The 15854-nt window shown below is 32.1% G+C and overlaps 3 protein-coding genes across 4 annotated transcripts in view; 2 read left to right on the top strand and 1 right to left on the bottom strand.

The window, feature by feature from the left end:
- Positions 1-2858, top strand: part of LOC111883790 (protein unc-13 homolog) — a 7063-nt gene extending 4205 nt beyond the window's left edge. The window contains exons 4-5 of the mRNA XM_052765837.1: positions 397-586; positions 665-2858. Of these exons, the coding sequence (XP_052621797.1) occupies positions 397-586; positions 665-1542 (1068 nt within the window). The 3' untranslated portion in view covers positions 1543-2858. The remainder of the gene's footprint in view (positions 1-396; positions 587-664) is intronic.
- A 5444-nt stretch (positions 2859-8302) lies between these two features.
- Positions 8303-10157, bottom strand: LOC111883925 (uncharacterized). Of its 2 annotated transcripts, none has more exons than XM_042896581.2 (2): positions 9868-10157; positions 8303-8980 (listed from the first exon to the last, which is right to left on the bottom strand). In XM_042896581.2, the coding sequence occupies exon 2, from the start codon at positions 8967-8969 to the stop codon at positions 8472-8474; it is 498 nt and encodes a 165-aa protein (XP_042752515.1). In that variant the 5' UTR covers positions 8970-8980; positions 9868-10157; the 3' UTR covers positions 8303-8471. The 2 variants fall into 2 exon arrangements, with proteins under 2 accessions (XP_042752515.1, XP_042752514.1); XM_042896580.2 differs by having other exon boundaries at positions 8303-8990; positions 9868-10144.
- A 2179-nt stretch (positions 10158-12336) lies between these two features.
- LOC111883792 (uncharacterized) lies at positions 12337-14794 on the top strand. Its single transcript, XM_023880108.1, has 9 exons — positions 12337-12347; positions 12424-12439; positions 12573-12614; positions 13361-13367; positions 13449-13666; positions 14044-14060; positions 14416-14506; positions 14645-14710; positions 14756-14794. Exons 1-9 carry the CDS (start codon positions 12337-12339, stop codon positions 14792-14794), a joined length of 507 nt encoding a protein of 168 aa, XP_023735876.1.
- Positions 14795-15854: the final 1060 nt, after the last annotated feature.

Here is a 15854-nt window from a genome sequence, read left to right as displayed (position 1 = left end):
AAAAAATATATATAAAAAAGAAATTAAAAGGGGTATAACCGTCATTTCAAGTTTTTTTTGGACCAAAAACTCAGAAAAACCTTGATTTTGGACCTTCTTTGCAAGTCGAAAACTTTTTGGACCCTATCCAAAGTTTTTTGCAAACCACAAGGACTAAATTTGCAGTTTTGTCAATTCTATATTTTGTTTGGCTGACAGGAAATGAAATTTAAATCCAATTTCATATTTGTTTGGTTAGCAGAAAAATGGAATTGGAATATGTAAAATGACAAAATTATCCTTCTTGTTTTTTTTTGCTTAATTTTAATTTAACAAGATATAGCAACCTAACTTATTTGTGTATTATGAGATACTACTTTAAGTTATTTGACTATTACTCATTTCTTCTTTATATAGGTGTGGAACCCAAAAGTAAACCAAGGGCAATTTGGTCAATCTGTGGTGGAAGTTTTAAGAACAATTAGTGAAACATTGGAAGCATACTTTTTACTACCAATACCCCTTCATGCAGCCTTACTACCAGATTTAATAAATGGTCTCGATAAATCCCTTCAAGATTACATTTTCAAAGCAAAATCCACTTCTGGTAAATATTTTTTACCAAAACATTTCAATCTTTATATCCAATTCATGTTCTTAACAATTTCTTTCCACCACCTTACAGGAAGTCGAAACAAATTTCTTCCAAAAATACCCTCGTTGTCACAAATGGCTGAAAATAGAACAACAAAAGACAATTATGATTATGATTATGATGATGATGATGATTCTTGTGGTATACTACAATTATGTGTTCGTGTTAATACTTTTATTTATATTCGTAAAGAATTACAAATTTTTCAAGAAAGGGTAGTCGCACAATTGAGCAGCACTGGAAGTAGAACAACTGACAAGGGCAATATTGTCAATTACTATAAAATTAGCTTCAACCTATCTTTAACCGCTTGTGAAGACGGGATTCAAGAACTCTGCGAGGTAACCGGATATAAACTCGTATTTCATGAATTAAATCATGTTTTTTGGAAGGGTTTATACATCGATGGAGCTTCATCTTCAAGAATCGAACCTTTTTTAGAAGAATTGGAAGAGAATCTTGAAAAAATAACGGGAATTGTACACGACGATAGCGTTAGAACAAGGGTAATTACGGAAATTATGAGAGCTTCGTGTGACGGGTTTTTGTTGGTTTTGCTTGCCGGAGGTCATTCTCGTAATTTCACTCTTCAAGATTCCTTCAACATACAAGAGGATTTTCATCTTCTCGTCGATCTTTTCTGGTCTCATGGCGATCGATTGCCGACGGAATTGATAAGCAAATTCTCGGCTCCGGTGGAAGGTATTTTACCCCTTTTTGCAACCGACACCGAAACCCTAATCCAGCAATGTAAGGCTTTAGCGGTGGATAAGGGTGGCCGTTTGCCGGAGTCCGGCGAGTGGGATCGGAACGACCCGAATACGATCTTGAGAGTGTTGTGTCATCGTGACGATAGGGTTGCTTTTAAGTTTCTTAAGAATAATTTTCATCTCCCGAAGAACGTTTGATGTATAGATGATTGTGTTGATTAATGATTCTGATAGGTGGCGAACGGCGGCAGTTGTACATATAAAGTTACCGGATTTGTGGTGGTTCTGGTGAACCACCGTGACAGGTTTATTCCATTTTTTTTCTTATTGATATAATCTATTGATCGTGTATTCTTTTGGCAACAAGGTTGATGTTAACATTAATCATTAATGAAGTAGAAAATGTTATTAGTGTATAATTTATCTGGAACTTCCATAATGGAGTCCAAGTATTCTCGAAGGCCTTTTGAAATGTACTTTGAAGATAAAGACTTTGTTTCTTACTTTTCTTAAGCCAAGATATAACTTCATTCACCATGAGTCCTCAAATTAAAGTTGGTTAAAACAACCATAGAAGCTGGAGAGTCATCAAATTTGATAAGGAAAACTCTTCCCGGGAAATTCTTGTTGAAAACATCGATCGTATTGAAAAAGTGGTAGAAACTAGACCATTATCAAATCAAGAAAAACATTACAATTTGGCTTGGAATATAGATATCATAATCCTATTCCTTTATAGACATTAAAGTGTATCTATCTCAAATAAAATGGACAATAAAAGGGGATGGGAATTCACAATTTTTTTTTTCATGGTTTTATCAATAACACATATCGAGTCAGAATGAATAGCTTGCTGATTAACAATAATTGGGTCACCGACACCATCCAACATTAAGGATGAAGTACTTCGACTTTTCTCATCAAAACACAAGGAAAAATCCATCCTCGAGACCCAAATTGTGTAGTTCTTTATTCAAAAGTGTTTCGCCTTGTGATGCCTCATTCCTTGACACATCCTTCTTGGTTTTGGAAACAAAAGAAGCAAGATGGGTTTTATGGAAATAAAAATGCACTTGGTCTAGAAGGATTCACATTCAAATTCTTGAAACACTTATGGGAACTCCTTCAAGAAGATTTAGTTTATGTTTTCAATGAATTTGGATTCAATGGGAAGATTAGTAGGGGTTGCAACTCGAAATTTATAACCCTCATACCTAAGGTAAAATATCATCTTACACTTGATCAACAACACCAATTAGTATACTTAGATGCATATACAAAAATAATTGTATACGACTTCAATAGACTTAAAAGCTAATGTGGTCAGATTGTGAGTGGTGTAATTGACCTTCATCTATAGTTGCAACATCCTAGATGCCTCCTTACGATGGATTTTGACAAAGCCTTCGAATATATACAATGGGAGTTCCTAAATTATTTGATGTCACAAATGGTCTTTAGTTCTCTTTGGAGACGTTGGATTAGAGGTTGTATCACCACGGCTTGAATGTTCATTTTAGAGAACGGGTTCCTCAACAAAAGAATTCAACCACCCATGGGCGGAGCTTTATAGGGCAAGGAGGAGTTGTGGCCCCCTCTGATTTTTTTGTTAGAAATAGTCCCTCTACTTTAATTTTATACATATTAGACCCAAAAATATAAAGTTTTGGCTATAGCCCCTCCTGCTTACCGATTTTTATACATATTATATTTCCGGCCCCCCAAATCAAATGTTGAAGCTCCGCCCCTACAACCACCAACTAGGCATTTGATAATTCTATCCATTCCTCTTTATCATATTCATGGAAGGCCTCTATGTAGTAATGTCTAAAACATGTGTACGTGGTATATTTCACGCCTTCAAAAATCCTCAAAATGTCACCATTATAGCACACATTTTCTATGATGATGATGCAATTTCTATCGGAGATTAGACGTATATTAACTTCTCCAATCTTGCTAGGATCCTTAGGTGCTTTTAGTTGACCTTGGGTTTAGAGGTAAATTTCTTAAAAAAGCAAGGTGTATGGCATTGTTGTCATTGCTATTGAAATGGCCTCCATGACATGTGTATTATTGACATCCTTCCCATTCACTTATTCAGGATTCCTCATTGATGCTAACATGTCGCTTGCCAAAAATTAGGAGTCCATCCTTATACAATTCAAATATAGAATCTAGTCTTGGAAAACAAAATCTTTTATATAGGGTGTTGACTCACTCTTATCAAATTGGTATTTGATAGCCTTCCGAACTACTATTATTTCATATTTAAAGCATCTATAAAAGTAACATAGTCCTTAAAAAAGACTAGGCAAAACTCAAATGATCATGTGGGGCGGAATACCACTAATAACAAGATTTATTAGGTGTATTGGAATAAAATTATAAGTCCAAAAGTAAATAATGGGCTTGTCGTTGGAAGCTTGAGATCAACATATTGGAACTTCTATTTAATTAGTGGTGGCAAATAAAACGTGAATCATCACACACTCTTTAGGCTAGATTCATTAAATCTTTACACTTTACAATCCGAATTAAGAAATTCGTGACTATCAAGCTAAGGACTAAGCATCACTTTGAGGTCTATTACCAATGTTGGCTAGGAATTTTTATATCTTGACGTAAATGTGATTAACATGTTCGATAAGAAGGTAGTTTGTGGAGATAGAATCTATTGTGGCAGGATTGTTGAATTAGTTCTATCCCACCTTTCCAAAAAATCTTGAGCACCTCTACACTTGAGATGGATAAAATATCTATTTGAATAAAGGAGTGCTCCATATTAGATTTGTAAAATACTCTCGTATAAATGATAAAAATATGTAGTTAATATTGGGAATAAGGGATGCCTCTCAAACTTCTAGATGTGTTTCTCTATTGCTTAATGTGGATTTTATATTTTTATGGAAGGATAGAAACGCCAAAATCTTCCAAAACAAAGTATCTTCACCTCCTTTAATTCTAGAGGAATTAAAAGCAACATCATACATGTGGACCAAAAATCAGGCAAAGAAACCTAACTTATACCGGTCATTATGGTGGTGAATTATGTTCATGGTACTCTAACTATAGTGTGTTGTGTCTTTGTTCAATTCATACTAACTCTTAGGTTGTTGCATTTAGGTACTTCTTTGGTTATAGTCACTTTCTTTTTGGTGTGTGATTTTGTTTTCACGAAATAGATTATTGAATACATGTTTTTTTTTTTTCAATTCTATATAACGTTATTTTCAAGGAACCAACTAGAGGTAAATCGTTAAGGATTGATGTTGACATATCCCTACAATAGTTTGGATATTTTTTGGTGCATACTTTTTGTTCTTCTGTGTTGTGTTTGAATCAAGGAATGAGGATGTAACTTAGTGTTATGTTATCTTTTCATGTACAATGCCATTATTGCATGTAATGTAGTGATCGATTGGGTTGGATGGGGGTAGGTATTTGATCAATCAATGTACAAATTTTATACCTCGTTATTTTGGATTTTTCTAGTTTGGAAGTTTTCCACAATTTATTTAAGGCATGTTGTTTAATTTTCATTTTCTATTTAACACTATTAGGTGTCTTCTTTCTCTTTCTATGTTATGTTTCATACTATTGCCAGTTACATGTTGGCCTTTTAATTTCATTAATATCTCCTTGTCGTTCTAAATAAGTAAGTTGAAATTGATGAATCTAATGACGTGTTTTTCTAATCTACAACTAACTTTATTTATGGGGATTCCATCACTATGATCAATCCAAAAATCAGGAAATCACAATCCCATTTCTATAATCGGATACAATGGAGTCAGGTATGTCATCTTAATATATATGTTTTTAAACAATGATCTGAAACTGACATTTTCCAGAATAACATTAACACATTTAATTAAACAAAAAATATCAGTTAGCAATATGCATCTACAGATCCGTGGATTATACAGAACATAGAACTAAAATCCGACAAAAAATTACAATTAGTTCATGGTTACTAAATTCATACCATATAATAATAATTGTAACATATGATATTGGGTATGCGTAACTTGTTGAATCATGCACCCAGGGCCTAAAAATTTTAAGGGCCCACAATTATTTTTATACAACTAATATATATGTATACAAATTTCTTGGTCGAATCGAAAAAATCCATAAAAAATATATATATAAACATAAAGGATCTTAATTGAGCTCACCATCTTGATTTTTAAGAAAAATCTCAATATTTATTTTTTTCTTATACCATAAATTCGTAAAAGAAAAAAAATGTAAATCGTTTTTCAATTTTGCTAATATGATTATGCCTACAATTGAAATTATGGATTGTTATCTGGATGTTATCATTGCATTAAGGTACTTATTGACAATTGCATTAAGGTTCTTAATGATAACTCTTTGTTGGAACTTTGTAAATAAGAAAACAACTATTTGTGATTTGTCTTCGTTTTTCTTACATACTCATGGAAACATTGTATTGATTAATCATAATCAAGATCATATCTTAATTGTTTGTTGTATGATTGTATCCTAATGGCAGACATATACCAGGGCAGCTTCAATCTCTACACAAATTCATGGTTGTAATTCTACATTTAAATATGTTTTTTCTTCTAAATTGTGATTCTTGTAATACATCTATTTTAATTTTGTTTGTTTCAATTATGTATTTTGTTGTTAGGACTGACCCTAGGGATGATCAAAGTTTTTGATGACACAGGGTCCCGAAAAAAAATAGGGTCCAAAAATAACATTTTACCTTATTAACTTTATATTATATACAATATTATTCACATCTTTTAAGAAAATAGTTTTAGTGCAGTTGGTTATTGGCACGACACTCGATATCAAAATACCTGTTTTCGACTTTTTTTATGCTGTATATATATATATTTTTTTTCAGTTATCTTGTTGGTGATATATATGCATATAAACTAATAGGAACAATTTTCTCTACAACTCTTAGTGTAGCTTGATTGGTAAGTGTTTATTTGCTTTTAGGATGACACCTAAGTTTGATTCTTATTAGGCTTTATTTTGTTGTATTCTTTTTTAATACACTCCAATAACATTATATACAATATTCATGAATTTTCTATATAAACTTATTTATTTTATTTTATTTTCTATTTTTTGCATAAGGCCTAAGATAAGCCAAAACTGGCCATGTTTGTTGTTGATTGTATATCTTTTCCATAACATTCTTGTTAGCAAGATAAAACTAACAAATGTGAAATTAACTTTCATTTGCTAAATTTTTCCCAGACTCGAATTATATAACCTTTAATTAAGGGTATTATAAATACTTCTATAATCAAAAGCTTTAGATAATTTTTCAGATTAACCTTCGTAACAAGTAGATGATAAATTGCGTTTCAGATAGTTTATGTTATTATGTACTACCAAAATCTTCAGGTTTAGATTAATACATGAAAGCCTATGAACAAAGTTTACATTTTTAGGAAATCTAGTTGGCTTTGAGAAATGATGATAACAAGAAATATACTTAAATATAACCATATTTAGGGTTGACTCAATAGTTAACGGACTTTTGATAAATCACTGGTTGTAAGACCCGTATATAATACGGATTGATTAAAACAAAATGTTAAATACGAAGATGATGTTTATTTGGATTTGAAATGTGAAACAAATAAAAATTATGAGAAAAAAATTAAAATAAATAAATAAAAATTAACATGCAAAAAATGAATTAATTAAAATTATGTGTTTAATTGTCAGACCCGTGTACTAAACGAGTTAATTAAAACAAAGTGTTACATCGAAGGTTTAAACTATAATTTATTAGTAATTGGGGATGTTTGACTTATCTTTTGAGAGACCAAAAGGACTTTTAGAAAAAGATAGAAGGGAAAAAATGTTTGGTAAAAGTATTTTAAAAGCAACTTTTGAGATTTTGTTTGAAAAAGTCAGAAAATTCTGGCTTTTTGTAACTTTTCCCAAAAGTTCTTTTTGCCTTCTGAAAAGATAAGTCAAACGCCCACTTGAAATTGAAATTTGAAGTTTGAAATTTGAAATTAATATAGTCATTATGATATATTTAATTTATGAAAACTAAATTAATGATATATTAGAAAATAAAAAATAAAGTAATGACATATAAAAAAAAATTAATTCAAAATAACCACAAAATAACATTCAACAAATTAAATAAGAATGTGATAGATGGAAAAAAAAATATTTAATAGAATAGATTTCAATAAGTTTCTTAGGTTATATTTCTCTCAGTTTCAAATCTTGGGTAGTAGTACTCACATGTCTTTTGCTGGGTTTTGCATGGGTCTGGGTCAATAAAGTTATGTCCAAAATGGGTCGGGGCGGGTTGCAATGTCTAACACATTTATGTCCATATTTTAATACCGGCTTCGTCCTAAAATTATTATCCACAAACAAATTAAGGAAACATTAATTATCATTAATTTTATTAAATGAAATGACAGTTATATCCTTTTGTTGTATTTAATTCTATGGTAGTTTAACTAATAATGAGGTATATTTTGGTAAAATGTATATTTATTTTTAAAAATAACTATTATTTTATGACAAACCAAAAAAAACATGAACTATTAATATAAGATGGAGGGAGTAGTTTTATAAATAATTAATGATATTAATATGATCAGAGAAACCATTTTATCAAAACAATAACCTCTTTCCTTTTTAATTAAGTAGGAGACATTGTTTTTTTTTTTTTTTTAATTCAGATACAACTTTTTTTTAAAATAATTTTTTTAGGAACTGAATAATTAGAAGACAAAAATTAAGAAACGTTTTTGCCAAAAATTAAAGGCTACCAAACAGCCCTGTAAAAATATTGTAATAAACTAATAACGCTAATAAACTACATAAACACACTAATACTTCTTAAAACCAAACAAGATTTCTTAAAAACGAAACCTAAAACCTTTCGATTTTTCAATACTAAAACACCCAAAACTTTATCATAATCTCCCCATTACGCTACAAATCAGGCTCGTTATTCCATCAACATTTCATTCATTTCAATACCTTTTTACTTTGTATTCATCTAAACGAAAACCAGTAAAATCAGTAGCATCTACTTTTTTTACCTGTACAAAAAGAAAAAAAAAACAAAAAACCAAACCTACAAACAATGCCACCTGTCAAGACTCTTGTAACGTGACATTGCTTTCATTTTCGTGGCCCACACCAATCACACTTTGAATCCCGACAAACTTGTCACGAATATGTTGTGGCATCCCGTTTTCATCCGGATAACTAATGTTTGACTTTGCCACGGTCAACACAAGGGCATTATCGTCATTTCCCTCTTTTACGGATCCCGCCTTGCTCCGAAACTCTACTTCCTCGATCCCTTTCGAATACCGGGCAGCAATCTCGCCTTCTTCACCGGGGTTTGTTACGTCTTCTAGAGTCAAAGCTGAGAGAGAGACAGGGGTTGACTTTGATATTCCGAAACTACCCTTTCGGCCCAAGAAGTTGGAAACATGGTCGTTGCTGACGTGGCGCCCGCGTGGCATGATGTCGTTGTTGGGTTGTCGGATTTGGTATAGTACCCAAAGGCTGAAGGCTGCAAACAATGCGAATTGAAGCACGTATTTGAGCACAAGTCCACGAGGGCGATTGCTTCGTGGAGTCATCGCCAAAATGTCTATAATACCCTTCAATAATGACAAAAATAAGAGAACATTATTCATGGAAACCAATTATAATTAATATTTTGGAGCTATGTATATGTCCAAATAGGTCATTTTACCTACAAAAATGAAAATGGATGCATCTTTAACATTGCTAACACTCGATATGAAATCAAGCATGGTTTATCACATTTGAGAAGAAGGAAATAAAATGAGTAAATGACAAAAGTAGCCCTCCAAACGTTGTTGATGGAAAAAAAATGATGCAATGAAAGTGAATTATAAGAGATGAAATGAAATTGCAAATAAAGGGGTTCAAGATTTGTTGTTAATGCACATTTCATTTAATCTTGGATTTTTTTCATCAAAATTGTATTCCCCCTTTTTACTCATAACCAAATTTTGTTTCTGAAAAAGCGTACATGGAACCATTAACTCATAAAACCACCATTTTCACAGCATAAATCACTTTCTTTATTCATTGTTCTTATTTCATTAATCCATCGAGGTGTTTTTACAAGAAATGAAACCAAAAAAACGAAGATAACCCATATAATATGCATACATGCTTGTACATATACACACACATGCAAGTAAATGAACAACAAACTGATGCAAGAAGCTAAAAGATCATCACAAAAACCTTCATCAAGCATAGGGTATTAAGAATTGAATCAGATTTGTATAAAGTTTCAATTCAGCCTCGATTTCTATAGAACTTTCCAAGGAATTAAACCAAAACCCTAGACAGAGTATACGCCGATACAGTAAAACCCCGAAATGAAAACCAGAAACAACACATACCCAGTAATATTCGAACAAAACCCAGCATAGCGATCACAGAATCTTGAAAACTAGACGCTAAAAGTATTAAAAAGCTGAAGATTGAAAGAAACTTTACCTTTGGACTACGAATCGAATCGAATATGATCAGACGGTTGCTTCTGAAACCAGAGGTTCTTCTCCCAAAACCCTAACGAAATTCAATCAAGAATACTTGGTATCGATTATCAAATCTTTTGGGAAATTGGTGTTCTCGATTCCTTCCCTTTCTTTTTCTTTCGTTTTGAATTGAGAGTGAACTTTTTTGAGATTGACACTTAAAAGAAAATGATGGAGGCGTGAAGGAAAGGAAAAAATGGTGGAGAAGTCAGCGGTTAGGCAGTTGTTACTGAAAGTACGAAACTACCCCTACGAGGATTTTGGATTATGAAGAATTCAGGTGCAAAGATTTAAAGATGTAGAGGGTGAAATGGGAAATGTATGAAACGACGTGACTGAATTGTGCCGGCGGTGATGGCTAAAAAGAGGGTCATGGACGTTGACTTTTTAAGCAAGTAGGCAAATTTTGACTAAATAATAAATACATAAAATTGGAAGTTGAATTTTAATATTTTTATAATATATAGAAATATATTTTTATTAATATATTGTTTTAATATAATTATTTTGCATTAAATATTTTGATTAGAATTGAGTAGAAAATAATTTAGCTAAAACAGTATAGAAAGATAATTATCCACCATCTTTTTTTTTTTTATTAAATTATAAGCATAACGTAGATAAATGTTACTTTAAGTATAGAGTGACCAAAATATCTTATCAAAACAATTAGAAAGGATGAAATGTGTTTCATTAAAAAAAAAGTTTTCTTATGATTTGACATGAACATAAACTACGACAATAAAAATAGAAACAATAAAAACGTGATTACAACAATAATCGTTGCAATACTTAGAAAACCGAATTAAATGTTTGAGCTTTATTGAATAATTAATTCTGTTTTAATATAATTAAGAATTTGTAATTAGTAAATAGGGTATTTTAAGTTATGTTTCAAAAATCGTTTTTTAATTGAACTGGTATGGTGACCGATTTCCGGTTTAACCAGGTCGACATGATAATACAATATATGTGTATATATTATATTCTCAAAGATATTGATTCATGACACGCGCTGATAGAGGACACGCATTTGCGTGTGCCCTAAAAAATATTGTCAGTTTCGCAAAATTTGAAGGATAGAGGACACACATTTGTGCGTGCCCTAAAATTAGCGTCCAATAAAAAAATTACAAACACGAAAGGCGCTTTTATTTTAAGTATGTGTCGTCTACAGATGTCGCTTTATAATTTTTAATCAAGCGCGCGTTTCTTATTACACTATTAATTTTTTGGGTTTTTTTGAAGTACATCCAAACACTTACTCACACGTTACGTGCTCTCTATAATCGATTCGTTGCCGACAACCTCAGGCTCACTTCTTCTCCTTCTTCGACAATCTTAAGTAAATAGAGAACATTTCAGAGCTTATCATCAGAATAGGAAAGTAGGGAGAAGGAGGGGAACAGAAAAGTACAAAATCCACTCTCTTCTCGCCCCTCTTGTCTCTCTATTTTGTTCTCTTATATCTCCTTTCAATCCATGTCTCTGTCTCCACGTTCCTCATCCACATCCACCGCCTCCAACCCTCACTGCCAGAGCCGACAAAGAAGATGAAGAAATGCATTTCCTAGCTTCTATCCATTTGAGTGTGAGTTGAGAAAGGCATAAACTAGGGCAGATGAAACGCACTGGGTTCTAATGAGATGCATGGATAGATTGAGAAGGTAGTCACATTGGGGTATTACTACCATGAACCAGATTGATTTGCCACAACATCCCAAAATTCTCATGTAAGAGAATCGATGAACTAGGGTTTCTCGTTCACAAAATCTCACCTCACGCTCTTATAGTTCTGTGTTTTTTGTGACTCGTCTCAAGGAGGCTCTTTTGCTAGTAATGATGATGTCTTTCAGTTGATGCATATTAATGCTTATTTGAAGAGTAGAAGTGTACACTTCTACTCTTCAATTTCATCATCAATTACTATTCTATTTCTACACGTCTACTCTTCAATTGCATGTTTTTTTTTGTTAGTTGTAACTAATTCTTGCTTCAGAAATTTTGAAGTACTCTCAAGGTTTGTCTAATTTGACTTTTTTACATCTTGTATACAGAGATTTGTGAAAGTTTATCTATCCAGTAATGGGAAAGAAAAGCAATAGATGATGTTGGAGTCAACTTTTCACCAATCGTCTCATCTTTCACTGCGTTCCTCATGTTGTACACATAATTCTCCAAAGCATTCTTCGCCTCCAAATTCTTCTTGTGCTCCTCTTCTTTAGACTCATACTTATCAACTTCTTGAACCATCTTCTCAATATCCTCCTTTGAAAGTATCCCCTAGCGACAATCCCTCATAGATCTTCACCTTGAAATTTTGTTTAATCAGTTTTAAAATCACATGATTTGGGTTCTAACAGGTAGGGTTATCAAACTCTAACAGATCCAATATCACGTGAGAACTTTGAAAAATATGGTCATCCTGATGGCAGACAGGTACCTTATCTTCCTTGTTTCCCGTTCTTAAAAATACCAAATTACCCTTGTAATTTAAATGTTGATTTTGGATTAGGTTTCTTGGAAAATTGGTATTTATTGGTTCCTATGTTATTTAAATCCTTATTGTTTTCCTTGTTGAAGCACAAATTACTTACTTGCTACTATATATTTGGAATATACTTGGTTGGTTTTTTGATGCTTTTGTGGTTTGCACTGTGACAGGTATACATTGATGAGTATAACAATGTTTGCAGTCAACTCAATGTAATTAATAGAAAGCAGCCTGGAAGGTAAAAATCTATTAATTACCCACCTAACTCGTTGGACTAGTGCATCTATAGGAATCAACTAAGCTTAATGAATAGAAAAATACACAAGAAAGTTAAGAAATTGTTGTTTTATTACATAAGAAATGGTACATTGATGTCACATCTATTTTGAACCAATATCAAATAAATTGACATCTTTAATTAGTTACAGACTGGTCTTTAAAAGTTATTCTATAAACCTAAACAAAATACCAACTATATATGCTTTCATATTTACATCAAATCAAGATCAGTGTGTGTGTTGTGTACACTTCTTTGCTTACACTAAAAGTTTTCTTATACCAAAAAATCAGATAACAATTGGGGTTCTTCACCAACCTATATTGGTCTGCCATATCTATATACCTATGTGTTGGAGACCTGTTGACTTCTATTTCACTGAAAAAGTCAAGATTTTGACTTAAATCTTGACCCAGATCCACTTCTTTCTCTTTATCTTCCTACATATAGTAATAATTAAGTGCATGCACTATTTACGTACAGACGGAGTTAATTCATGAGCGGCCATCAAAACGTTGTGAAAGCATATATGCAAAGTGTTTCAGTTTGGACTCTTTTTGTATTTAATTTTTGGGTCAGATAGACTTTCCGGGTTAAAAGAGTAAATTTACAACTAACTAAGGGTAAATTAGTAATTTATTGTGAATACTGGTTAATTTACTGTGAATATTGGTTATATAGGTGCCTAGTACTTAACCTTTCTATATATATCATTTTGCTAGTCAAAAGTCACATACATTATTGTTACTGTTTCTTTATTCTTGTGTAGAGTCTGAAACAGGGAACATTTTGTCAGAGATAATCAAGTCTAAGTTCAATCATTTTATAACAAACAAGATTCAAGTTGATCAGAGTGACACCAATGTCGTAAATATGCCTGTTGCATTGAATGAGGCAAATAACAATGAAGGAACCAAAACAACCCACACAGAACCTTTATACACTCAAGAAACACCAACTACTCCTACAGTGAATCCACCTGTAGACGTAACTCAAACACATGGTAGCTAAAGTGCCTTCACTTAAAAAATTGTAGCTAATATGTTCCTAGGAACAGTAGTGACAACATGGTAAATGTTAATCTATATAATAGAGTGTTTTCATCTTTTACATTAATGACTATAATAGAGTGTTTTCATCTAGAGCTATGAATAAAATGAATGGTCAATATTGTTCAAGTCGACCTATGAGAATTGGTGTTGCAACTCCTAAGAAGGCGTCTACTTTACAACAATATGGACAACAACAACAACAATAATATTCATCATAAGGTGTGTTTTCTTGATTTTTTTTCTTGTGTTTTGTTTGATTTTCTTGATTTAGTTTGATGAGTATAAAAATTTATACTCATATTTTATTGATAGATATACCTAAAAAGCAGGTCCAATGGGTTGATCTAGCATACCTTTACTTGCTATTTATAACCTCTTAAATTGTTTTTTGAACCCAAAAAAACGACCAGGGATGATGATGTATTTTTATTATAGCATCCTACTTTCGTTCCTTTGTGTTATAAATTTTTATTTTAAAATTTTTACCACAATGTCATCCAAATGGAAAACATTTTTCGTACACAGCTAAAGGATAAGGTCCTAATAAGAAGTTGAATGTACAATGCTAAAGATGAATAAGAAAAAAAAAAGCTCAAAGTAGATTGTGTTAATGATAATAAAAATTGAAATATATAAATCTGTATTTGTGAATAATATGTAATTGTTGTATGTGTGGTACAACAGACAACAAAATGAAGAGTTAGATGAACTAAGTGCAAGTGTAGAAAGGATCGGATTTGTTGGGCTCACCATACATGACGAACTCCTTTCACAGGTGCACATCTGCTTTATGCATGGATATCATCTTCTTTTTCTTCTTCACACTTCACAATTCACATAGATAGATAGATAGATAGATAGATATATTATTTGATCACCAAAAATAAGCTTAGCTGTTTATTTCCCATTGCAGGAGAAAATTATAGAGGATTTGGGTTCAGAAATGGAAAGTACATCTAATCGTCTTAATTTTGTTCAGGTTAGTCTTCTCTCATTTCATGATGTGTTTGATACAACATAATAGGTGATAGATGGGACAAGAATGGACCTCACCTATAAATAATAATTAACAGAAGATAGCTTACTTGTACTACTTTGACGTCCATTGAGACCAGACAAAAAAGTTTGCAATCTTTTCTTTTGTCAAACCCAAAAGTTGAGCCCATTATGTTTGGATAGCCAGAATCATACATGTCTCTCCGCTCATCCATTATACTAATACCTAAGAAGCAGAACCAAACCTTTCTTTCTCAATCTCGGGTAGGTTTTTCTATTTTTTTAATTGCTTACTGTCATATGCTTTACTTTTTTCATTTAACATGTGCAGTGGTTAATTTGTTTGTGCTTAATATAGTTTGATTGTCATTATATATAACAAGTGAGTTGTCCTGTTTGAATCTGAAGTTTATTATTGATACGAAATAGGGATTTCATCATTTAGATACTGGACACTGTCAAAGGAGAATTTAGTCATGGGTTTCTTTTAATGTTGTACATGTTTTGTTTTCTGTAATAACTATTATGCAATATTAGCAATGTGTTACATTTACTTACTATTTGAATGATTATTTTTATTTGACATACTAGTGCAATGAATTATCTTTATTGTTTATGGTATTTTATTTTGTATTATGAGACTTTTAATGTGTTATTTAATTTGAAAATTAGTAAATGTATCAAAAATATATAATTTTAAAAACATTTAAAATTATGACACGCAAAAATGCGTGTCGTCTTCCTTTATGACAGGGGCTTCCTTGATACGCATTGCGTGTTATAAAAACGCGTGTCGTAAGGTTACGACACACAAATGCATGTCGTCTTCCTTTACGACAGGGCCTTCCTTGATACGCATTGCGTGTCATAACTGCGCCTCGTAAATGCGTGTCATAAATGCGCATCATAAATGCGCGTCGTAAATAGACGACGTGCAAAAGCATGTCGTCTCTCGTTATGACAGGGTCTGAGCATTTTACGACATGCATTACACGTCGTAAAAGACTATTTTTCTGATAGTAATCATCATATGAATAAATAAATACCAACCACAAATGTCATAATGGCTTGTTTATACATAACAAACATATCAACATATCAACAAACAACTATTTGTTTTTACTAAG

The sequence above is a fragment of the Lactuca sativa genome, chromosome 7, assembly GCF_002870075.4.
Source record: "Lactuca sativa cultivar Salinas chromosome 7, Lsat_Salinas_v11, whole genome shotgun sequence".
Classification (NCBI taxonomy): domain Eukaryota; kingdom Viridiplantae; phylum Streptophyta; class Magnoliopsida; order Asterales; family Asteraceae; genus Lactuca; species Lactuca sativa.
This window is presented reverse-complemented; position numbering and strand designations above follow the sequence as displayed.